The sequence below is a fragment of the Canis aureus genome, chromosome 9 (assembly GCF_053574225.1).
Source record: "Canis aureus isolate CA01 chromosome 9, VMU_Caureus_v.1.0, whole genome shotgun sequence".
NCBI classification, from domain to species: domain Eukaryota; kingdom Metazoa; phylum Chordata; class Mammalia; order Carnivora; family Canidae; genus Canis; species Canis aureus.
In genome coordinates this window covers 16,772,474-16,798,867 of record NC_135619.1, presented here as the reverse complement: position 1 = coordinate 16,798,867, position 26,394 = coordinate 16,772,474, and the positions used below count along the sequence as shown (strand labels likewise).

Below are 26,394 nucleotides of genomic sequence, written 5' to 3'. Positions count from 1 at the left end.
TGCAGCAGGCTAAGACTTTATTTTCATTTTTTAGTGTATTTTGGTTTTCTAATAAGTCTTCAAATTAGTCACATATTTTAGAGTATTTGTCTAACGAGGAAGAAAAATAGAGAAAATTTAAGAATTATAAATAGAATTAATAGTAAGCTTTTTTTTTTTAAGATTTTATTTATTTATGAGAGACACAGAGAGGCAGAGACACACAGGCAGAGGCTCCATGCAGGGAGCCCAACGTGGGATTCAATCCCAGGTCTCTAGGATTAGACCCTCGGCTGAAGGTGACGCTAAACCGCTGAGCCACCGGGCTGCCCAGAATTAATAGTAAGCTTTATGAGTAGAGGGGCATCTGGCTGGCTCATACAGTGGAACATGGAACTCTTGATCTCGGAGTGGGATTGTGAGTTTGAGCCCGACACTGAGTATAGAGTTTACTTTTTTAAAAAATAGGATTATGGGATCCCTGGGTGGCTCAGCGGTTTAGCACCTGCCTTTGGCCCAGGGCATGATCCTGGAGTCCCGGGGTCAGATCCCACATCAGGCTCCCTGCATGGAGCCTGCTTCTCCCTCTGCCTGTGTCTCTGCCTCTCTCTCTCTCTCTCTCTCTCTCTGTCTTTCTTGAATAAATAAATTTTTTTAAAAAAAATAAATAAGGATAAGTAGAGAAATCTTCTCATAGATAAGTAAAGCACTGAATAGAGAATGCATTTAATTCTTTGAATGTATTAAAGCTTGGAGAGTAAAATGGGAGATTTAATTCATATCACAGGTGATAGTTATTGGGTATTTACTATATTTTTTTTCTTAGCACTTTACATATATGTAATATATTTAACTATTTTAATAGTTTCATTGTTTATTAAAATAATCAGTAGAGTTAAAACTATTAGCCAGTATTCTTTTCATTATTTTTCTTGTTCTAAAAGATAAATACTCGGGAACGCTGGGTGGCGCAGCGGTTTAGCGCCTGCCTTTGGCCCAGGGCGTGATCCAGACCTGGGATCGAATCCCACGTCGGGCTCCCGTTGCATGGAGCCTGCTTCTCCCTCTGCCTATGTCTCTGCCTCTCTCTCTCTCTCTGTGACTATCATAAATAAATAAAAATTAAAAAAAAATAAAAGATAAATACTTCCCTTAATTTTAGAACACTTGAACTTTAAAGGAACATCTTCTTGGAAATTTATTACATCTGTTTTTTCAAACAAAAGGTCTTACATATTTATTACTGAACCAACCAACTGCCACAGAAACATAGTAACAGAAAAGAAAAATTTCCCTGATAAAACATGTCTATTGCTCAGGTAGTAGTGATGTTAGGAGTGATAGGATAGGAATATGTGACCTACATGCAGCATAAATATGTGTGCCATCTCATGTGCTATTTCATGTAGACCAGCTTGGTTCTCCCAATTCCAGTACCAATACCTCCCCTTGAAGTTGTACCTGATTGTGTTACCAGTTTCATCTGAATCCACTGGCGAATGAAACGATTCTGCTTTTGTTTCTTGGCCAGGAATTACTTGATAGGTTTTGTGAGAAGACCCAAATCAGAATATTAATGTGCAGAGATGGGATTCAAACCAACGTCATCCAAGCCCCTAGGTTAGGGTGCCTTCCAGGCTTCCCTGCTGTTTGTGGTGAGGATCGGACAACCACACACACCAGGATGGCAGAGAATAGGAGAGAGAAAAAATAGTTTACTTTTTGAGTGAAATTATAATGAATCGTGGTTACCCCATTGGCTCATACAAAGCATAGTTGAATGGTATAGAAGGTATAGAATGAAAATTGATTAATAACCTACCCAAAGCCCCTGCCTCTCTAAATATATGAGGTTTAAATGAACTTGAGTACTTTTTTAGATTCAAGATTCTTTTATTTTGTTGTTTTTGCATTGTCTTAATATCTGAGAAAAGAATGAAGTTCTGTATAAGCCCACAGAATTTTCATATCTTTTTCTAGCTTAAAGCAATAAATGTAGATCTTCAAAGTGATGCTGCTCTGCAAGTGGACATTTCTGATGCTCTTAGTGAGAGAGATAAAGTAAAATTCACTGTTCACACAAAGGTAAATGTGATTTTGTACTTGTATTATTTTAGCTATTTATTGTGCTAATGTTACATATGATATATTAACTGGAACTTTGGTTTTGAACAAAGTTAGAGTATTTTAGTTTATAATTTCACTATATTTGAACAGTTTTTTAAAAATGTACTTTTAAAAGGTTAACATTTAAGAATTAATCACAGAACCTAGATATAATGCAAATTTAATTTTCTCTAGATATTTAGTAACATCTTTCACTATTTTTCTTTTCAATTTTGTTTTGTTCTTTCAGTTAATTATATTACTGCCTTATGGGGCACCTGGGTGTCTCAGTTGGATAAGCCTCCCACTCTTGATTTCAGCTTAGGTCATGATCTCAGCTTGCCCCCTTCCCCCAACCACACTCCCCCCACCAAAATAAATAAATAATGTCTTTAAAAATAAATAAGTAAATTACTGTCTTACAAATTATTTTCTTATTGGATCTCACTTCTCCGGCATATTTTCAGATCGTAGATTTATTTTCCTTTGAGTACTTGAGTTTAATATATATTAATAATAAGTGAAAAAGTGAAAAATAATATATATTAATAATAAGATAACTTAATAAGTAATGGTAGCAGTACAATATAATAAGAGACTGTCAAAAAAAAAAAAAAAGAGAGACTGTCAACTTACTTTCTTAAAGATCCCAGGATAATTTTGTTGAGGTGTCTCAGAGTTTTCATAATAGAGTTTAAAAGTACTAATAATCATTCTTGTAAGACTAATTTAAGAAAATAAGATTTAAAATGTTTATTAAAGGCCTTTTAGTGTAATTTTTATTAAAGAGTATCTCTGTCTTTACAGAGTTCATTGCCAAATTTTAAACAAAATGAGTTTTCTGTTGTTCGACAACATGAGGAATTCATTTGGCTTCATGATTCCTTCGTTGAAAATGAAGACTACGCAGGTTACATTGTAAGTGTTGGGGTTCCATTTTAATCCCATTTTCTAGAAGCTTTTTAGATACTTTATGTTAAATCTTACTTAGTATTTTAGTGAGCTGTTGTGATTTTTTTAAATTGTCAGAAAAACACAATTGACTACCACTTCTTATCCTGAATTGCCTAGTTTGAGAGTGTAGATATATGGATATATTATGCTCCTTCATTTAAACTTAAATTCTCGGGATGCCTGTGTGGCTCAGCGGTTTAGTGCCTGCCTTTGGCCCAGGGCAGGATGCTGGAGTCCCGAGATTGAGTCCCACATTGGACTCCCTGCAAGGGGCCTGCTTCTCCCTCTGCCTGTGTCTCTGCCTCTCTCTCCCTCTCTCTCTCTCTCTGTCTCTCATGAATAAATAAATTAATTAACCTAAATTCTCAGTCTTTATTGGAAATGAAATGGGCTTTTCAAACTAGAGATTAATTAAGGGAATGTTATAAACCATTCTGGTTTTGAACCCTTAGGTAGACATACTCAGAGTTGGAGGGTTCCTTAAGAGGTTATTTAATCTGGATGGCTCAGCGATTGAGCGTCTGCCTTCAGCTCAAGGCGTGATCCTGGTCTGGGGATCCAGTCCTGCATCAGGCTCCTTACGAGGAGCCTGCTTCTCCTTCTGCCTATGTCTCTACTTCTCTTTCTGTATCTATCATGAATAAATAAATAAAACCTTGAAAAAAAAAATGATCTTATATGGGGCACTTGGATGGCTCAGCTGTTTAAGTGTCTGCCTTTGGCTCAGGTCATGATCCCAGAGTCCTGGGATCCAGCCTCAAGTAAGGCTTTCTGCTCAGAGGGGAGTCAACTTATCTCTCCCTCTGTCCATCTCCCTGCTTGTATGCATGCTCATGTGCTCTCTCTTTCTCTCTCTCTCTCAAATAAATAAAATCTTTAAAAAGAGATGTTATCCAAGTATGCATCAGATGTCACACCTCAGCTGTTGACTGCACTCAGATTCCTGAAATTTAGTTTCCTTTGATCTCCTTGAAATCATCCTGATGATTCTATCTCCCTCCTGTGGCCACTCCTTCTGTCATTTGCTTTTTCTTTGTATAACTCAGAATTTGGTGGACAACTGGCAGTACATTCTTTTTTTTCTCTCTTTTCTTCTTTTCCTTTAAAAAAAATACCAGTTTATATGAAGGATCAACTCAGGAACAGCCAAAAGGAAGAAGTGTACATAGGACAGGGTACAGAGGGGGAGATGGGGTTGGTGCAGAACTTTCATGCCCTGTCCAGGTGTACCACCTGCTACCTTCCCAGCATGTCAGTGTGTTCACCAACCTGGAAGCTCCTTCTCTTCCCATCTTATTTCCACCTTTTCTTCTTCATCTTGTCTTTTTTTTCTCTCTCTCTTCTTTTTTCTTTTTTCTCTTTTTTTTCTTTCTTTTTTTTTTTCAAGTTGTCTAATGGTATTTTCTTACTACCATGTCCTCTTATAGACTAAACACTCCTCAAAGATCAAGACCATGTCTTATCTTTATATGCGCATTGTTCAGCATCATTCCTAGCACATAGTAGATGTGGTGTGCAAGCATCAATGAATGTGTGCTCAGCTGTACGTGCTGCTCCCTTCCTATTGCTTTCCTCAAGCGTAACCCTTTTCTTGTATTCATTAACTTTCTCCTATCTTTTCTTCCTTTCATCTCCTTGCTTTCTTTATTTCCCATCATTTCTCCTTAACAGTTGTTACTTGTAGACCCTCCTTAAGATAAACTTTTTCTTTATCCTTCCCTTGAATGATATGACTCTTCTAGATTTTACATTTTTATTTAAGGTAAGTGTTTACTTACCTACTGTGATGTTAGTGATTAATCCCTGTCTTATTCTCCTGGTTTTAAGTCCGTGCTTTATGCTTCTGATAAACCCATACGATTCAAGAACCCTTTTTAACCTTCCTTGATGGATCATACTATTGGCATTTGTAAATTTTAAAAAGATAGAATAGCATAAAGCTACTATTAATTCCTTAAAAAGATATGTATTTGTATTTAACCAAACCATTTACATACTTCTGAAAAATGGTATACATCTTTTAATGTATACTCAGCTTAATGTGTATGTACGTTTGAGGACTCTCAAGTTGTCCCATCCGAATCTGCAGGTTAAAGTTTGGGAACTAGTGTTCTAATACTAGAAAATGGTGCTCTGTTGTATTTATGTCTTTCTTGATGCAAAGGAGCTAATCAGATTCTCTAATCTGATAGTCCTGGTGTCATGCTCATTCAGGATGTCCTTAGCTTTCCCAGATACAATCTTTTATGGTGGCAGTAGTAAAACTGCTGTGAAAAAAAAATAGTCTTTAAAATTAGTGACTTGATTCTCTTACACAGATCCCACCAGCACCACCAAGACCTGATTTTGATGCTTCAAGGGAAAAACTGCAGAAGCTTGGAGAAGGAGAAGGGTCCATGACAAAGGAAGAATTCACAAAGATGAAACAGGAACTGGAAGCGTATGTGATTTTTGTTGTTGCTTTTGTTAATTGTGCTTGTTTTAATGCCTTTTTTCTGTGCTCTCTGATATCCCATCCTTTTAATCATTTCACCACAGTGACCCTTTCTGAAAGATGCAGGTTTAAGCCAAACAACCAGTTTTAATGATCATGATCAGAGCCTACAGGAAAATTATAGAATAATTGTTTGCATTGTAAAATTCTTTAAATTAATGTTTTAAATGGACTTTGAAAATTGAAAGCAGAGGATCCAAAACTTTATTTACAAATAGTAGAAAGGGAAATATGACTTTTTAAAACAGAATGTAAGTTGTTTTGTTTTTTATTTACAAGGTCTTAGTCACTGCCAGCCTGATTTTCTTTTTTTCGGTATGTGCATACTACTGAAACTGCTGTTTCTCATAGAAATATACACTGAGCAACTCTGCATATATTGTTTTCTTTTTTTTTTTCCTTAAATACGTGTGTTTGTATGTGTGTTTGTTTTTGCCCTTTTTTTCTGCCTCTGGCTTCTGGCTGAAGGGAAAAGAATAGGAGGAAAGTAACGAAAATAGTTTTAAAATGTTTTTCATTAAATAATTATTAGTTTCACATATACTAGAAATGTATTAAGTCCTTGAAAAAGTTTGAGATAATTTCTATTTTATTTTTAGCATACTTGCTAAAAATACCAAATCTTCCCCCTTTTATTAGACATTTGAAGTAATTTGAGAATTGCAGTATATTGTTTTTCTGTATTTTGGGAGCTATACAAGGAAATACTTCCCTTGCATTATTGTCACCTCCATCATTCTTTCCGTGGTCATTTCTCCTCTTCTTGCATTTCTTTTTCTCCTCTTCAACTTAGTTTCAGCTTTTAAGCGTATATCCACACGGCTACTAGACTCCTCTTCAGAATGCTAATAAACTCATTTGACAAGATAAATTAGCAAAGTAGATCTTTTTTGTCAAAAGTGTAAGGTGACAGATACTTTAAGATTTTTATCCATGCTGGGTGCAAGCAGTAGTCTGAGAGTAGAGATACATACTTTTTATAGTTATAAGACTGAAAACTGGAAATTAGCAGAGCACATTAATATTAAAGAATCTGTGGTTTTCCAGTGGCCCTGATCATGATTCTTTTGTGGTCTGGTTAGGGGTTGGATAACAGAGAACCTTGGGTTTATTCTACTGCTACCTCCATCCTCTGCATCCTTCTTTTTTGTCTTCACTGAATGACTACCCTCACAGAGATCAAACTTCTCCCAACATTGGTCCTGCTGGTTTGCTGGTATGTAAAATTTATCCTCCTTGCACGTAGTTGAAGCAAGAATATTGGGCCTTTTCCTTGAGTGTTTCTTTTTTCAAACTGACATGTATTACAATATGATCGCTGTGATTCACTGATATTAAAATATTTTAAACACAGTTTTTCAATGTAATGACAAAAATTAGTCTCTGTGGTATGCTTTTTTCTTGTGTGTTTGGGGTCATTAGATAAAAATAATTATTAATGTTGAAAATATGTTTACTGAGGTTTGAGTTTTAATTTTTTATATATAAAGGTGTTTAAATGCAGTAATTATTATTTAGAAATTGAGTTACAAAGATTGTATCAAATAATTTTTAGTGTACTTTCTCTGGAGCTGAAAACAAACACCCCTGTAGTCACCTTTAACATCAACTTGCATAAAAAGAAAGGTTCATAAAACCTAAAAATATTAACATTTAAGTATAATAAATACTATTAACTAGCATGAAGCCTTTTCAGAGCTGGGTTTTACATATTTTATTAACAGTTCAACTAAAATCTTTGTTTACATGGATTATATCTTTGTATCTTTAATTTTGCATTTAGAATAATTCAGAGCATCTGTTGAAAAAAAATTGTTACAGATGATTTTCTAGTTGGTGCAGTGTTTTACCTGTAATTTTGTGTATTGTTTCTAGTGAATATTTGGCAATATTCAAGAAGACTGTTGCAATGCATGAAGTGTTCCTATGTCGTGTGGCAGCACATCCTATTTTGAGAAAAGATTTAAATTTCCACGTCTTCTTGGAATATAATCAAGATGTGAGTATTAATTAAAGTAGTGATCAAGGTTTATTTTTAGAGTTACTAGAAAAGGCAGGGAATAGCTAGATGACCCTTTTTCTAATGTTCTTAGTTTTCAAGGCAGTTTAAAATGACACTTTTGTAATGGTAATACAGTATTTCATTAGAACTTGAGTAAATTCATTGAAGAAATGAGAGTAAATCATGTCACTACATGGGACATTGGTTTTCATGCTGAATTGTGAACTTCTTAAGAAATAGGGTTATCAACTTGATTGTTTTCTTTTCTTTTTTTTTTTTTTTAATTTTTTATTTATTTATGATAGTCACAGAGAGAGACAGAGAGAGGAGAGGGGCAGAGACACAGGCAGAGGGAGAAGCAGGCTCCATGCACCAGGAGCCCGACGTGGGATTCAATCCCGGGGCTCCAGGATCGCGCCCTGGGCCAAAGGCAGGCACCAAACCACTGCGCCACCCAGGGATCCCAACTTGATTGTTTTCTTAAATTTGAGTTTTGAAGTCCTCTGAAGCCTTATGGGAAATCCCAGGGGGAGGTATTTGAGCTAAAGAATTCCAGATTACCTTTATTTTTTTTCTTTTTAAGATTATTTATTTATTTATTCATGAGAGACACAGAGAGAGAGAGAGGCAGAGACACAGGCAGAGGGAGAAGCAAGCTCCATGCAGGGAGCCCGACATGGGACTTGATCCCTGGTCTCCAGGATCACACCCTGGGCTGAAGACAACACTAAACCACTGAACCACCTGGGCTGCCCAAATTCCGGATTATTTTTGGGTTAATCATTGACTTTTGATCTGTTTAACTGACCTCCTTTGACGCCTGAGTAGCTCAGTGGTTGCGCATCTGCCTTTAGCTTAGAGCATGATCTGATCCTGGGATCGAGTCCCGCATTGGACTCCCTGTGAGGAGCCTGCTTCTCCCTCTGTCTGTGTCTCTGCCTCTGTGTGTGTCTCTCATGAATAAATAAATACAATCTTTATTCAAAACAAAATAAAACTGACTTCTTTCAGTGGTATTGCTCCTAATTTCCCTTCCAGCCCTGCCTGAAAACTTTATTATAGTGGAAATAGAAATATTGATGCTATTGAGCTTTTAAGGTTTCTTCATTCATAGTACTGGCAAAAAAATTTTTTAAAGGTGGGTCATACAGATCTTGGGATTTATATTTGAATGACAAGATTAACTCATGATTTGAGCAAAAAAATAGATGTGTCATAGTGCTAGTTTGCTTACAAGTCAACATTAAGATCAAAGAATTTTGTATATATAAATTTGCTCTTCTGGTTTGGTCTTAATAGACAGGACAATGACAATAGAATGTCCTAAGTCTAGCAGTAGAACATATTTTTTTGAAGGGTATGAAGTAACTCAAGATCACAGAAACATAGCACTTAAGCATGGGTACTTTCACGAGCATAAATGTGGTATGTGATACTGGCCCATGATCATTTGTAACTAGGGATTAGAAAGAATGCTGGCTATGTCATGAATTATAAGAAGCTTAAAAAAAAAAAAAAGAAGCTAAAAATCATGAGTAGGGTTGCCAAAAAACACATGGTACAGAATGCTCTCATCAGTTTTTTACCTTTATGTGTTTGTTTTTGCTCAACCTTATTTGTGGTCTTGGTCAGGACCTTAATAATAATTGGTAGAGGGGATCCCTGGGTGGCTCAGCGGTTTGGCGCCTGCCTTTGGCCCAGGGCGCGATCCTGGAGTCCCGGGATCGAGTCCCACGTCGGGCTCCCGGCGTGGAGCCTGCTTCTCCCTCCTCCTGTGTCTCTGCCTCTCTCTCTCTCTGTCTATCATAAATAAATAAATAAATAAATAAATAAATAAATAAATAAATAAATAACTATGTAAAGTAATAGTAATTGGTAAAGGGGCAGCCCAGGTGGCTCAGCAGTTGGGGCAGCCCTGGTGGCTCAGTGGTTTAGTGCCACCTTCAGCCCAGAGCCTGATCCTGGAGACCCGGGATCGAGTCCCACGTCGGGCTCCCTGCATGGAGCCTGCTTCGCCTTCTGCCTGTGTCTCTGTCTCTCCCTCTCTCTCTGTGTCTCTCATGAATAAATAAATAAAACCTTTAAAAATAATAATAGTAATTGGTAGAGCCATGTTGGTATACAGGGAGGCATGGTATTATCATTTCAAGGCTATATGTGCTAGAGGAGTTTCATGTTCCACATATTTTATCCCATTGACAAATCCCTTAGTGCTATATGAAATTCTAGATCTATATTTTTTAAAGATTTATTTATTTATTTTAGAGAGCATAAGTGGATGTGGATGTGAGCAGGGGGGAGGGGCAGAAGGAAAAGGAGAGAATCCTCAACCAGACTCCCCACTGAGGGCAGATCTTGTCTCAGGGCTCAGTCCCAGGACCCTGAGATCATGACCTGAGCCAAAATCAAGAGGTAGGCACTAAACCAACTGAACCATCCATGCACTCCATATATATCTCTATTTTTAAAATTTACATATTTATTTGTCTCCCTCTCCCAAAAATGTTAGAATAGTGGCTGACAATTAAGATGTCAAATAAGTATTTGTTAAGTGATAAATGAATGATTTTTAATTGTTTAGATGAGCTTTATCTAAAGAGCTTTCAGAAATCTTAGGGTTTCATAAGTTTTCTCCCATCAACATAGATTTATTTTTCTTCCTCCCAAACTAATATATGCTTAATAGAGATAATGGTGCAGTGCATTATAAACCCTTTTAATATCAGTATATGGTGTTTTGGAGAAACTCTAAAAAGACAAGGTGTTGGGATCCCTGGGTGGCGCAGCGGTTTAGCGCCTGCCTTTGGCCCAGGGCGCGATCCTGGAGACCCGGGATCGAGTCCCACATCGGGCTCCTGGTGCATGGAGCCTGCATGGAGCCTGCTTCTCCTTCTGCCTATGTCTCTGCCTCTCTCTGTGTGTGACTATCATAAATAAATAAAAATTAAAAAAAATAAAATAAAAAAATAAAAAGACAAGGTGTTTTGCAAATATTATATAACAATTAACCAATAGTGAGGCGCCTGAGTGGTGCAGTCGATGAAATGTTTGACCACCTTTTTTTTTTTTTAGATTTATTTCTTTATTTATGATAGACACACAGAGAGAGAGAAAGGTAGAGACACAGGAGGAGGGAGAAGCAGGCTCCATGCCAGGAGCCTGACATGGGACTCGATCCCAGGACTCTAGATCGCGTCCTGGGCCAAAGGCAGGCGCTAAACCACTGAGCCACCCAGAGATCCCTAAATGTTTGTTGATTTCAGCTCAGGTTGTGACCTCAGGGTCGTAGGATTGAATCCCCATGTCAGGCTCTGTGCTCAGCATCAAGTCTGCTTGTTGTTCTCCCGCTGCTCCTCCACCTGTTCACTCTTTCTCTCTCTCAAATAAATAAAATCTTTAAAAAAACAAATAAACCCTAAAAATTACTGATTGCTCTTCCTGGTCCCTATTCCTAATAGGGAAACTCCAAATCCTGTCTGATATACTCCCTTACTATATTAGGAATGTGTCCACTTCTTTCTATGATCAGACCTAAAGATTAGTTCTGACTTTTATCATTGACTGGATTATTTTAAAGGTATTTTTGGTTTCTATTCTTTGTTTTGAGAGAGAACAGGCAGGTGCACACAGAGGGGCGGAGGGAGGAGAGAGAAAATTTTTTTTTTTATTTTAAATTCAATTTAATTAGCATATATTCTGTGATTAGTTTCAGAGGTAGGATTTAGTGATTCATCAGTTGCATACAATACCCAGTGCTTATTAGTTCAGGTGCCCTCCTTTATGGACATCACTCAGTTACCCCATCTTCCCACCCACCTCCCCTCCAGCAGCCCTCAGTTTATTCCCTATAGTTAAAAGAGTCGAGAGAGAATCTTAAGTAAGCAGTTTCCACACTCAGTGCAGAGCCCAAAATGGGGCTGATTTCCTGACCCTGAGATCATGACCTGAGCCAAAATCAAGAGTCAGATGCTTAACTGACTGAGGCACCTAGGTGCCCGAATTATTGAAAACAGCCCCTGTCTGCTCATTCAACCTCCAGTCTTATCTTTCTCATCTCCTAAGTTTGTATTGAGTTCCCTTGGTGTTCTCCTCGTGCCCTATGGATTCCTCTAACATTGTACTACTCACCCTATGTTTAATCATATGTTTCTCCATACTCTCCTCTGAAAGATAAATTATTCTAAGAGTAGGGACCACCTTCGGGTACTGCTGGCTCAGTCAGTTGAGTGTCCAAATCTTGACTTTGGCTCGAGTCTTGGTCTCAGGGTCATGAGATTGAACCCTACATTGGGCTCCATGCTCAGTGGGAAGTCTACTTGGGATTCTCTCTCCTTCTGCCTCTTCCCTGACTTGTGCTTGCTCTCTCAAATAAATCAATCTTTAAAAAAAAAAAAAAAAAAAAGCAATAAGGACCACCTTATTGTCATCTTTATATCCCGTACACCCAGCACAGTGTATGATTGTAATAAACATTCGGCAGTTGTTCATTTAATGAGTGAATTAATTATTTAATTAATATTAAAAGTGCAGGGAATCCCTGGGTGGCTCAGCGGTTTAGCGCCTGCCTTCCGCCCGGGACATGATCCTAGAGTCCCGGGATCGAGTCCCAGGTCAGGCTCTCTGCGTGAAGCCTGCTTCTCCCTCTGCCTGTGTCTCTGCCTCTCTCTCTGTGTGTCTTTCATGAATGAATAAATACATATATATATATATATGTTTGTGTGCGTGCAGTTAAAAAAAACACCCAAGGTGTATTGGGGGGCATAAAGATAAAGCAGTTTGGAAGGGTTTTGTGAAGAGATGTGTTTTAATTTGAATGTTTAATGATGTTTGAATAGAATTTTTAGTGGGAGAAGAGATACCATTTCAGATACAGAGGAACCTAAAAGCTCAGGGCTTCTTTTGAGAACTATTTGGAATATAAGGTTCTGTTGGGTAGGGTGGTGGTTGGAAAAGTAAGTTGAACCAGATTGTTGAAAGTCTTGAATATCATGCTAAGGCTTTCAATCTCTGAATGTTATGAAACTCTGTAAAGTTATTGAATAAAGAAGATGCTCAAAATTTGATTTTGGAAATCATCAACAAAATGGCTTAGATTGAGGAAATGAGAGATGTTAACTAGTAGTCCAGTGTAGTAATTAGGCAGAAGATAATGAGATTTTTTACTAGGACAGTGGGAAAGAAAGAGATTTCAGGCATTGGATGGTAGAATTTGAGCTGTGACAAAAAGAAGTTGTAGATTATTTCAAGACTTTTCTTTTTAAAAATTTTTTTTATTTAAATTCAGTTTGCCAACATATAACACCCAGGGCTCATCCTATCAAGTTATTTCAATTTATTTATTTATTTGTTTGTTTATTTATTTAGATTTTATTTATTTATTCATGAAAGACAGAGGAGAGAGAGAGGCAGAGACACAGGCAGAGGGAGAAGCAGGCTCCATGCAGGGAGCCTGATGTGGGACTCGATCCCGGGACCCCAGGATCACACCTGGGCCAAAGGCAGGCGCTAAACTGCTGAGCCACCCAGGGATTTCCCGTATTTCAATATTTTTTTTGAATTTTTTTTTAATTTTTATTTATTTATGATAGTCACACAGAGAGAGAGGCAGAGACATAGGCAGAGGGAGAAGCAGGCTCCATGCACCAGGAGCCCGACGTGGGATTCGATCCCGGGTCTCCAGGATCACGCCCTGGGCCAAAGGCAGGCGCTAAAACTGCTGCGCCACCCAGGGATCCCTATTTCAATATTTTTAATAAGAGGTGTGGGGTTTTAGGGAATATGTGGGACTCTGAGAGACTGGTTAGATGAAGGGATCATGAATAGGGAACCAAGAAAAGGAAACATTTGTAGATTAGATAATAATGAATAGGTGCAGCCCGGGTGGCTCAGTGGTTTAGCGTCGCCTTCAGCCCAGGGTGTGATCCTGGAGACCCAGGATCGAGTCCCACATTGGGCTCCCTGCATGGAGCCTGCTTCTCTCTCTGCCTCTCTCTCTCTCTCTCTCTCTCTCTGTCTCATGAATAAATAAATAGAATCTTAAAAAAAAAAAAAAAGATTACAATGAATACTGTCTTAGTCTGTTGTGAGTTTAGTAGAATCTTCATATAAAGGATATAATATATAGGCAATTGGAAATAGGATCTGAGGCTCAGGAAAGGGTTTAGGGGCAGTGATCATGATTTGTGAATCACTTACCTAATGGTGAGCATTGAAGCCATGGCAGTAGATTTGGAAATTAGATGGGATGTTCCTTTATGGGAACAACCTGATGCAACAAGTGGTAAAGTCAAGAGTTAGCTGCTTCTCACTTTTGCCTTAGATAACTATTCATGCCATTTAGAGTCATCTTTTGTGTCTCTTATACTATAAGTTGCTGATCCCCAAAACAGGACAAGACACGATATTTGGATGAGTTCAGAGTGAAGAACTTGCAGAATTTATTTTCAAAGCTTTTACAGAATCATATGATGGTGTATTATACTCCAGTAAATTTTACATCTTTAAAAGAACTCCTGGCGGGAGGCACCTGGGTGGCTCAGTGGTTGAGCATCTGCCTTCGTCCCAGGTCGTGATCTGGGGTCCTGGGATCAAGTCTCGCATTGGGCTCCTCACAGGGAGCCTGCTTCTCCCTCTGCCTGTGTCTCTGCCTCTGTGTCTCTCATAAATAGATAAATAAAATCTTTAAAAATAAATAATAAAATTTTAATTGTCTTTATGTAAAACTAGTTATATGATGAGAAGGCTGCTTGCAATGGAATTATCACATATAAAATTTGAGATATCCAGGCATTATTGTAGATCACCTGAATCTGAATCTTTGAGAGTGAAGCCAGCCTCTTCTTTAATGCCCTAAAGTTTGAAGGTCACTGATATACATGATGAAATTGCCACTTTATTAAAGTTTAAAAACCAGGATCCTTTTGAGGTTGCCATTTTGATGTCAGAGAATAAAAGAGGCATTACTTTCCAACTTGTAATCTTTTTTTTTTTTTTTTAATTTTATTTATTTATGATAGTCACACACACACACAGAGAGAGAGAGAGGGGCAGAGACACAGGCAGAGAGAGAAGCAGGCCCCATGCAGGGAGCCCGACGTGGGATTCGATCCCGGGTCTCCAGGATTGCGCCCTGGGCCAAAGGCAGGCGCTAAACCGCTGCGCCACCCAGGGATCCCCAACTTGTAATCTTAAAAAATTGCCAACTTAAGTTTACCTTTCTTTCAGCTGAGTGTGAGAGGAAAAAATAAGAAAGAGAAACTTGAAGATTTCTTTAAGAACATGGTTAAATCAGCAGATGGAGTAATTGTTTCAGGAGTAAAGGTAAGATTTTATTTGATTAACAGAGGTATTGGTTTGAGAATCGATAGATTGAGATTTCAGATGTGCAGATGACTTTATTAGAGTAAAAGAGAAGTTTGGACAGTAGAATGGTTAGGCTTGTGAATCTGGGACCCCTCCCCTGGATTCCACTCTTTAGAGAACCTCCTTCTCCCAGAGGTGAGAGGTCTGTAGGTCCAAGGGGATTTGCCCACCTGAAGCACATACCCCTTCCCTCCAAACTAGACATGCTTTAGGAATCTGGAACCCCATATTTTCTTGCCCAAATCTGAAGCCTACTTCTGAGTCTTTCTCTTCTGTGGGTCTGTTCCCTGAGTTCATCCTCTAGTATGTGCACTCATAGGTGGTCAGGGTGACCATGGATAGCTAAGGAGAGGGAGGGCAAAGGGGAGAAGATCAGTGTGCAAGATAGAATATCTGTTTACATACACATGAGGTTTCTCTGGGTTCCTTATAGAGCTTGCAGGATAGAGCACAAAGAGGGGCTATCTCCAGTTGTACACTTGCCCTTGGCCTTACAAATGTTAGGTGCAGACTTAGTTTCAGATCTGGAGTTAGAAGGGTTTAGTTTGAGGTTTTAGTCTTGTTGTGGGGCACCTGGCTGGCTCAGTTGGTAGAACATGCGACTTGATATCAGTGTCATGAATTCAAGCTCCATATTGGACATAGACCTTACAAATAAATAAAAAGGCATATTTAAAATTAAAAAATAATTAAATAACACCTAAGTTGTTCTTAATGATGTTCTAAAAAATGGTACAAGAACTGATTTATCTGAAGACTCTTACATTGAAAGAGAAAAATGTTTATATTACATTATCAAACATACTAAGAAAGAGATAAATAATGCTGTTTTGTCATCATTGCCTGTTTCTATAGATACATCAACAGTAAAACTTAGGTGGGAAGTAGTATTTATTTGATTTATACTTTGTTTTTTCAGAGACAGGTCAGTTGGTGTGTTGACAATGCATGTGCCATGGCTACTTGCTTTTTTTTTTTTTTTTTCATGGCTACTTTCTAATAAGGACTCCACTTCCGTTTTGGTGCTTCTTATGCATTAATATTGAACATTTTTCTTAGCATTAACTGTAAACTACTGTATGGATTATGATTTTGGTAAAGTAGTAACATTTTTGAACATTTACAATGTGGTGTTCGTTAATCCACATTTTATTTACTCTTCAGTTCTACCAATTGGAGAGTTTTGTCCCCATTTTAACAGTTAAGAAAATAAGTATACATTAATTAAAGATTTTAAAGGACATTTTGCCAGTACTGACTTTTCTTTCTTGTGTTCTGTTGATGTGGATCTTGAATTACATTGTTTCAGCTGGTGCTTTTTCAAAAAATGATTGCCCTTTTAGAGAGGAGGAAAGTATTTTTCATAATTTTTATTTTTAATGTATACCTTTGTTTCAAAAAAGGTTAAAGACAGTGGTTAATATAATAATTGCTCCCAGAAAGCTAGTTTTGCCATGTTTCCCCAAAGCAGTCGGAGAGGGCTGTAATGACAAAGGCCTGGCAACCTTCAGGAATGGCTCACAGAATACCCAGTAGACCAAGAGAAATGGATTTGGACTTGTCTATCGAATTTTTTTCTTCTCAAAAGCAATTGATTAATTACTCCTCTGACAGTAATGTATTTGTTGAAGAGGCAGGACTATAGACACAGAGCACAAATAGAACACGTTTCAGACTACTACAACATGTGAACACAAACTATATGGGGAGCTCTAAGCTTTCAACTGCAGAACCATTGCAGATTTTCCCTGGATAAATAGAATGCATGTCTGTATAAAGTCTGAACTTGTTGGTAAAATCATTAGAACATCTGATTATTAGAGGATAGCTATGCTGTTTTACTGATCTTTTATTTTTTATTATAATGGTAAATTGATTTATGTATTATACTAAAGCAAATAAGTGAAAAACTATATTTTCTTTTGATCCTATAGGATGTAGATGATTTCTTTGAGCATGAACGAACATTCCTTTTAGAATATCATAACCGAGTTAAGGATGCATCTGCTAAATCTGATAGGATGACAAGATCCCACAAAAGTAAGGTTTTTCTTTGTGGTTAAAGCTTACATTTTTTTAATGGAATAATTATAAAGTTATTATGTTATAGTTTATAAAAATCTTGATGTAGAACAGTGGTTTTCAAACTGTGGTCTGTGAAGTCTTGACCCTCAGGTTCTTTTTATTTTTAGCAATTCTGAGAGGTCAAAACTATTTTCATAATAACCCATGATGCTTTTTGTATTTTTCACCATGTTGAGATTTACACTGATAATGCAGAAGCCATGGTGGATAAAATTACTGGTACCTTAGCACAAAATCAAGGGCAGTGGCACCAAATTGTGTTAATAGTCACTGTATTCTTTCCCGCAGTGTGTTTGCAGTTAGGAAAAATTTGCTCAATTAAGAGTATCATTGATAGGGATGCCTGGGTGGCTCAGTGGTTGAGCATCTGCCTTTGGCTCAGGGCATGATCCCGGAGTCCTAGGATCAAGCCCCACTTTGGGCCCCCTGCATGGAGCCTGCTTCTCCCTCTGCCTGTGTCTCTGCCTCTCTCTGTGTGTCGCTCCTGAATGAATAAATAAAATATATTTTTAAAAAAGAATGTCATGGGGGGGATCCCTGGGTGGCTCAGCGGTTTAGCGCCTGCCTTTGGCCCGGGGCGCGATCCTAGAGTCCTGGGATCGAGTCCTGCGTTGGGCTCCCGGCATGGAGCCTGCTTCTCCCTCCTCCTGTGTCTCTGCCTCTCTCTCTCTCTCTCTCTCTCTCTCATAAATAAATAAATAAATCTTTAAAAAAAAAAAAAAGAATGTCATGGGGATCCCTGGGTGGCTCAGCGGTTTAGCACCTACCTGCCTTTGGCCGAGGGCACGATCCTGGAGTCCTGGGATCGAGTCCCACGTCAGACTCCAGCATGGAGCCTGCTTCTCCCTCCTCCTGTGTCTCTGCTTCTCTCTCTCTCTCTCTCTCTCATAAATAAATAAATAAATAAATAAATAAATAAATAAATCTTTTTTAAAAATAAATAAAATAAAAATTAAAAAGAATGTCAGTGATAAAGCAGTAAAAATTATTAATTGTAATAAATTACTTCCCTTGAGTTCACTTTTTTGTATACTGAATGATAAAATAGGAGGTATACAAAAAGCACTTTGCATACTAAAGTATGATTGTTCTCTTTAGAAAAGCATTTTAGTGATTAAGGTGCAGCTGAATTAGCTGCCCTTTTTTTTTTTTTTTTGAGAGAACTTGAGAGAACAACTGACAAACTATGATTCAGATTTGACTATTTGGTAGACATTTTCTTTAAAAATGAAGTGAACCTGTCAGTTTTTAAGGAAAACAGCTGACAGTATTTGTTGGCAATGAGAAAAGTCCAGCTTTCCAGCAGTAATTAGAATTTTGGAAAACTTTTATCTATCCTCATGAACTTGCTTCCCAACAATTAAAGACTTGTCTGAAGAGATTGATGATAATATATGAATGTGGTATTTTGATATTATTTATGTATAATGAAGTGTGTCAACATTTGGAAGATTTGCAAAATCATGTATGTAAAAGATTGATTCAAAGTTTAAAATAGACTAATGGTTTTTTTTAGCAGCCTTATTGAGGTATAAATTGATATTGGTAAGCTGCAGTGTTCAAAGTATACAATTTGATAAGTTTTGGCATATGTGTAAAATCACTATGATCAAGGTAGTGAACATATCCATCACCACCAAAAGTTTCCATATATCCCTTTGCATTCCCTCCATTTTGCCTGTATCCAGGCAACCACTGATGGGCTTTCTATTTCTATAGATTAGTTTGCATTTTCTAGAATTTTATAAAAATGGAATCATATTATACGTACTCTTTATTATTTGGCTTTGAAATTCAACAAAATTAGAGCGCTTAGGTGGCTCCATGGGTTTAAATGTCTGCCTTCAGCTCAGATCATGATCCCAGTGTCCTAGGATCAAGCCCAACATCTGGCTCCCTGCTTAGTAGGGACTCTACTTCCTCTCCCATTCCCCTTGCTTGTGCTCTCGCGCGTTCACTCTCTTTCCCTCTGTCAAACAAATAAATAAAATCTTTAAAAAAAAAGTTCAACAAAGTTATTTTGAGATTCATTCATGTTGTGTGTATCAAAAGGTCATTCATTTTTATTGCTGAGTATTATTCTATTGTATGGATATACCACATTGTTTATCCATTCAGCTGTTGGTGGACATTTGGATCATTGTTAGCTTTAGACTGTTACAAATAAAGCTGACATGAACCGTTTATATGTAAGTCTTTGTATGGACTTGTGCTTTCATTTCTTTGGGTAATACCTAAAAGTAGAGTGGCTGGGTCAAGTGATAAGTGTATAATTAACTTTTGAAAAAATTGCCAAACTTTTTTCCCAGAATGAAATGATTGTACCATTGTATATTCCTACCAGCCATGCATGAGAGTTTCAGTTGCTCCACATCTTCCAGGAAGGATACTCACTGTTTTTCATTTTAGCCATTCTAGGTCAGTAATGGTGTATCATTGTGGTTTTAATTTGCATTTTCCTAGTGACTATCGATGTTGAACATCTTTTCTTATATAAGTCCTCTAGCTTTATTCTTCTTTAGCAAAGTTGTTTTGGCCTCTCTAGGCTCTTTACATTTTCACATTTACATTAAAATGTGAATTTTAGAATCAACGTGTCACTTTCTACAAAAATGATGTCTGGGAATTTTTTTTTTTTAAGATGTCATTTATTTATTCATGAGACACAGAGAGAGGCAGAGACATAGGCAGAGGGAGAAGCAGGCTCCTGCAGGGAGGCTAATGTGTGACTGGATCCCAGGACCCTGGGATCACAACCTGAGCCAAAGGCAGATGTTCAACCACTGAGCCACCCAGGTGCCCAGTGTCTGGGATTTTGATCTGGATTGTGTAGAATCAGTAGTTCGATTTGGGGAGGATTGACATCTTAACAATATTGAGTCTTCTGATACATTAATATAGTTTATTTTTCCACTTAGGTCTTCCTTAAATTCTCTCAGCGATGTTTTATAGCTTTCATTGTACAGATCTTATACACTTTTAGTTAGATTGGGCCCTAGTTATTTTTTGATGCTGTTGTAGATGATATAATTTTTACATTTCGATTTCCAGTTGTTCTTTTCTAATATGTAGAAATGAAATGTATTTTCTATATTGATCTTAAATCTTGCAGTCTTACTAAATTAACTCACTAATTGGTTCCAGTAGATTCCTATTTTGTAGATTCCTTAGGATTTTCTGCATAGATGATTATCTGCTAATAAAAACAATTATAGGGACTCCTGGTTGGTTCAGCAGTTAAGCGCCTGCCTTTGGTTCAGGGCGTGATCCTGGGGTCTTTGGATTGAGTCCCACATCGGGCTTCCTGCATGGAGCCTGCTTCTCCCTCTGCCTGTGTCTCTGCCTCTCTCTCTCTGTCTCTCATGAATAAATAAATAAAATCTTTTTTAAAAATCATACTTCTTTCCCATTTAAATTCCACTTATTTCTTTTCTTTGCCCCATTGTACTAAAGCTGTACCTGTAGCTCCAGTACAGTGTGGACGGAAGTGGTAAGAGCAAGCATCTTTGCCTTGTTTCTTATCTTATAAGGATGGTATTCATTCTTAAACCATTAATTGCAGTGTTTGGTATAGGTTTTTCCTGGATGCTTTTTATCAAATTGAGAAAATTCTCTTAGAAATTACTAGTTTTTTTTTTTTTTTTTTTTTTTTTTATTTATGATAGTCACACATTGAGAGAGAGAGAGAGAGGCGGAGACATAGGCAGAGAGAGAAGCAGGCTCCATGCACCGGGAGCCCGACGTGGGATTCGATCCCGGGTCTCCAGGATCGCGCCCTGGGCCAAAGGCAGGCTCTAAACCGCTGCACCACCCAGGGATCCCAGAAATTACTAGTTTTCTGAGAGGGTTTTTGTTTTGTTTTGCTTTGTTTTGTTTTAAGTTAGGAATAAATGTTGGATTTTTATCATACGCTCTTTTTGCAACTACAGTGTTGAGATAATCATACCATTTTTCCTTTTTAGTCTACAGTATGGTTAATTGTTTTTTTTTTTTTTTTTTAATTTTTTTATTTATTTATGATGGTCACACAGAGAGAGAGAGAGAGGCAGAGACACAGGCAGAGGGAGAAGCAGGCTCCATGCACTGGGAGCCTGATATGGGATTCGATCCCGGGTCTCCAGGATCGCTCCCTGGGCCAAAGGCAGGCGCCAAACCGCTGCGCCACCCAGGGATCCCCAGTATGGTTAATTGTATTGATTGATTTTCAAATGTTAAACCAACCTTATGTTCTTAGGATAAATATTACTTATACCAAAGGAGTTTAAATGTAGTAAAGTTCAGGGGCACCTGGGTGGCTTAAGTGGCCAACTCTTGATTTCAGCTCAGGTCATAATCTCAGGGTCCTGGGATGGAGCCTTATTGGGCTCTCCCTCTGACCTCCTCTCCGCCCTCACCCCCCCCCCCCCCGCCATGTCCTCTGTCAGATAAATAAATGAAATCTTTTAAAAAATAAATAGGGATAGGGGATACCTGGGTGGCTCAGCGGTTTGGCGCCTACCTTTGGCCCAGGGCGTGATCCTGGAGTCCGGGGATCCAGTTCCACATCAGGCTCCTTGCATGGAGCCTGCTTCTCCCTCTGCCTGTGTCCCTGTGTGTGTGTGTCTCTCTCTCTCTCTATGTGTGTGTCTCATGAATAAATGAATAAAATCTTTTAAATAGATACATACATACATACATACATACCCCTGGGTGGCTCAGTCATTTAAGCATCTGCCATCAGCTCTGGTCATGATCCCAGTGTCCTGGGATAGAGCCCTGCATCAATCTCCCTGCTCAGCAGGGAACCTGCTTCTCCCTCTCCTGCCCCTTCCCCCTGCTTGTGCACTCTCTCACACTTTCTCCAATAAATAAAACTTTTAAAAAATAAAAATTAAAAATAAATAAAAATAATAAATGTAATAGAGTTCAAAAGTTCATTGATAATGGTTTTAGATTACCCAATGCAACTATTAAACTATTACTCGTAGGGACACCTGGGTGGCTCAGCGGTTGAGTGTCTGCCTTCAGCTCAGGGCATGATCCCAGTCTGAGGATCAAGTCCCACATTGGGCCCCTTGCATGGAGCCTGCTTCTCCCTCTCCCTAAGAGATTTTATTTATTTATTCATGAGAGACACAGAGAGAGAGAGAGGCAAAAACATAGGCAGAGGAAGAAGCAGGCTCCCTTCAAGGAGCCCGATGTGGGACTCGATCTTGGATCCCGGGATCACACGCTGAGCCGAAGATAGACGCTCAACTGCTGAGCCACCCAGGCGTCCCTATATAAGTTTCAGAACCTCTGATGCAGAGACAATTCAGTTGGTACCTAGAAGTAAGAACCTCCATTTTGGAGTATTGTTACATGCTATCACAGAAAAGAGGAAATAAAGCCTCTGGCTTGGTAACTTTTGTTCTTGTGTCATTTTTTGGGAGGATTAAGATTTATTAGTATTTTAAAGATTTATCTATCTTAGAAGGGGAGGGGCAAGGGGAAGGGAAAAAGATAGTCCTTTTTTTTTTTTTTTTTTTTTTTTTTTTTTTTTTTTTTTTTTAGGGATTTTATTTATTTATTCGTGAAAGACACAGAGAGAGAGGCAGAGACACAGACAGGGAGAAGCAGGCTCCATGCTGGGAGCCCATTGTGGAACTTGATCCCGGGACCCAGAGATCATGCCCCTAGCCAAAGACAGATGCTCAACCGCTGAGCCACCCAGGCATCTCTAGGAAAGAGAGAATCTTAAGCAAGTTCCTTGCCCAGTGCAGAGCCAGTCACAGGGCTTGATCTCACAACCCGGGATCAAGACGCAAGCCAAAATCAAGAGTCAGACACTTAACCAATTGAGCCACCCAGAGTTTTTTTTATATCTTTGCACTTTGCAGATTTCTTTTAATAAATTAGTTATGTATACTTGCATGTTCAGTTATCAAGAACTATAAAGGTGTGGGAAGCTTGAATTCCTTCCTAGATTCATTACTGATTTGCTCTTAGAGCCTTGGACAAGTCATATAATTGGTCTTATGTTGGTTTCCTTGTTTAAGGGGGAGCGCCTGGGTGGCTCACTGCATTAAACCTTCAGCTCAGGTCATGATCCCAGGGTCCTGGGATCAAGCCCTATAGCAGACTCCCTGTTCAGTGGGGAGTCTGCATCTCTCTCTCCCCCTCTACCCCACCTCCCACTCATGCTCTCTCGCTCTCTCTCTCTCTCTTTCTCAAATAAATAAATAAATAAATAATTTAAATAATAATAAAAAAAATAAAATGACATTAAGGATAAAATATCTCATACTTTTACTCCTCTCTTAAGAGCTACTTTGTCCCAGCCCATCATCTCCATGTCCCTCCATCAAGACCTGCACTTTCTCCCCTACACACCCAGTCACACTGAGTACCCTGCAGGGTTCCAGCTGTATCCTCTTTACCTTCCTGGAGAACTCCACACTGTAGCAGCTGGACCAGGCCCAAGCCCACAGGCCTCCTCTGTACCCTCTCAAGAAAGAAAAACTTTCTAAATATGAAATGGTATATACAATGTAAGTTGTAATAATTAGGAATATTCTCAAGTTTAGATTTGATTATTTAAAATTTCTTTAAAGTTATTTAGCTCATAAACTTTGGCATATCTCAAATTTCAAGATGAAGAAAATACAGTCTTTGCCCTTAAGGAGTTAATAATTTTGCATTGAGGTCAGAATGGCTAAAATTAACAAGACAGGAAACAACAGATGTTGGTGAGGATGCTGAGAAAGGGGAACCGTCTTACACTGTTGGTGGGAATGCTAACTGGTGCAGTCAGTAACACACTATGTGGAGGGTCCTCAAAAAATTGAAAATAGAGGTACCAAATGACCCAGCAGTTGCGCTACTAAGTATTTACCCAAAGAATACAAATGTAGTGATCCGGAGGGGCACATGCACCCCAATGTTTATAGCAGCAGTGCCCACAATAGCCAAACTATGGAATGAGCCCAGATGTCCATTGACAGATAAATGGATTAAGAAGGTGTGGTAATTGGGTGCCTAGGTGGCTCAGCGGTTGAGCTTCTGCCTTCAGCTCAGGTTGTAATCCTGGAGTTTCTGGATTGAGTCCCACATCGGGCTCCCCATGGGGAGCCTGCTTCTCCCTCTGCCTGTGTCTCTGCCTCTCTCTCTGTGTCTCTGAATAAATAAGATCTTAAAAAAAGAAAAAAAAAAGTGTGGTAACATATACAATGGAACTGAGCCTTCAAAAAATGAAATCTTGCCATTTGCAATGATGTGGATATAACTAGAGCGTATTCTAAGCAAAATAAGTCAGTCAGAGAAAGGCAATTATATGATCTCACGTGTGGAATTTAAGAAAACAAAAAAAAATAAAAGAAAACAGGATCATGGGGAGAAGGGGAAAAGTAAGACTAAATCAGAGAGGGAGACAAACCATAAGAGACTCTTCAATCATAGGAAACAAGCTGAGGGTTGCTAGAGGGGAGAGGGGTGGAGGATGGGGTTAATTGTGTGATGGACATTAAGGAGGGCATATAATGTAATGAGCACTGGCTATTAAATAAAACTGATGAAGCACTGAACTCTACTCTGAAACTAATAATATACTATTTGTTAAGTAATTGAATTTGAATTAAATAATAATTTTGCAGGTGAAAGGGGCACCTGGGTAGCTCAGTCAGTTAAGCATCTGCTTTCAGCTCAGGTCATAATCCCGGGATCCTGGGATCAAGCCTTGTGTCAGGCTCCCTGCTTGGTGAAGAGTCTGCTCCCTCTGCACCTTCCCCTGCTCATTCTCTTTCGCTCAAATAAATAAAATCTTAAAAATAACCAGTTTTTTAACTGCTCACCAGTTTTGCAGGTGAAATAAACATGATAAGCAAAAAACTACAGTATATAGTAATCAGTCCTGTAATAGAGGTGTGTATTCATGTCATGGAAACATAGAGAACTGTAAAGGTGGAGAATCATCTGTTAAGAAACTGAAGAAAATATTAGTAATTCTTCTTTATTTATTTGGCCAAATGGAACAATGCTTTTAAGAAAGACTATTATGAACCTATTTAGAAAATTATAATTACTACATACAAGTACATTACACACAATTTTACAAAGTTATAAAGTAATTTATTTCTTTATGATGCATGAACTTGCTATCTGAACTATGAAAAATTAAGCCTTCAGCATCACTGTGATGTATAAAATCAGGGCAGTTTGCTTATTTTCTGTAATCACGTGCTGTAACAGCTAAAGAGGGTATATAGTACTAGGGCCAGAGCCAGATAGCATTAGGATCCAGGAATTTCTTGCTTTATTATTTTTTTTTAATTTCTTGCTTTAAAAAATAATTTCAGGGTCAGTTTAAGTATAAAATATGAATGTATTTGATGTGAAACACAAATCATTTTTGATTGCTGCCTCAACCAACCTTTGTGAGATTTTTTTTTTTTTTTTTTAGCAAATATTGTTAGGCTATTTATTAGGTAGTCTGGTTATTAGCATACTTTTTTTGTATAATTTTTATTGGAGTTCAATTTGCCAACATATAGCATAACACCCAGTGCTCATCCCATCAAGTGCCCCCCTGTGCCCGTCACCCAGTCAACCCAACCCTCTGCCCACCTCCCTTTCCACCACCCCTTGTTCCTTTCCCAGAGTTAGGAGTCTCTCATGTTCTTTCACCCTCACTGATATTTCCCACTCATTTTCTCTCGTTTCCCCTTTATTCCCTTTCACTATTTTTTATATTCCCCAAATGAATGAGACCATATAATGTTTGTCTTCCTCCGATTGACTTACTTCACTCAGCATAATACCCTCCAGTTGCATCCACATTGAAGCAAATGGTGGGTATTTGTCGTTTCTAATGGCTGAGTAATATTCCATTGTATACGTACACCACATCTTCTTTATCCATTCATCTTTCAATGGACACTGAGGCTCCTTCCATAGTATGGCTATTGTAGACATTGCTGCTGTAAACATTGGGGTGCAGATGTCCTGCCCTTTCACTGCCTCTGTATCTTTGGGATAAATCCCCAGCAGTGCAATTGCTGGTTGTAGGTCAGTTCTATTTTTAACTCTTTGAGGAACCTCCACACAGTTTTCCAGGGTGGCTGTACCAGTTCACATTCCCACCAACAGTGCAAGAAGATTCCCCTTTCTCCACATCCTCTCCAACATTTGTTGTTTACTGTCTTATTAATTTTCACCCTTTGTGAGATTTTTAAGTATTGTTTTTTTTTTTAACTTAAACTTTTAGGATTATAGTGACAGTCTTGCATATACAGTTTACCAATCAGATCTGAAGTTTGTATTCAGTTTCTTTATTGGGGCACTGGCTGGCTTACTTGGGTAGAGCATGAAACTCTTGATCTCAGGGTTGTGAGTTTGAGCCCTGTTTTGGGTATGGCGCCTACTTTAAATTTTTTTTTCTTTGAAAAATATCAAGATA

At 38.3% G+C, this 26,394-nt stretch overlaps 1 protein-coding gene across 2 annotated transcripts in view; it reads left to right on the top strand.

Annotated features, from left to right (window-relative positions):
* Positions 1–26,394, top strand: part of SNX6 (sorting nexin 6) — a 58,984-nt gene that overhangs the window by 12,598 nt on the left and 19,992 nt on the right. For both annotated transcript variants that reach the window (XM_077909006.1, XM_077909005.1), the window contains exons 3-8: positions 1,960–2,064; positions 2,893–3,003; positions 5,358–5,479; positions 7,409–7,532; positions 14,760–14,855; positions 16,832–16,937. In XM_077909006.1, the coding sequence (XP_077765132.1) occupies positions 1,960–2,064; positions 2,893–3,003; positions 5,358–5,479; positions 7,409–7,532; positions 14,760–14,855; positions 16,832–16,937 (664 nt within the window). The remainder of the gene's footprint in view (positions 1–1,959; positions 2,065–2,892; positions 3,004–5,357; positions 5,480–7,408; positions 7,533–14,759; positions 14,856–16,831; positions 16,938–26,394) is intronic.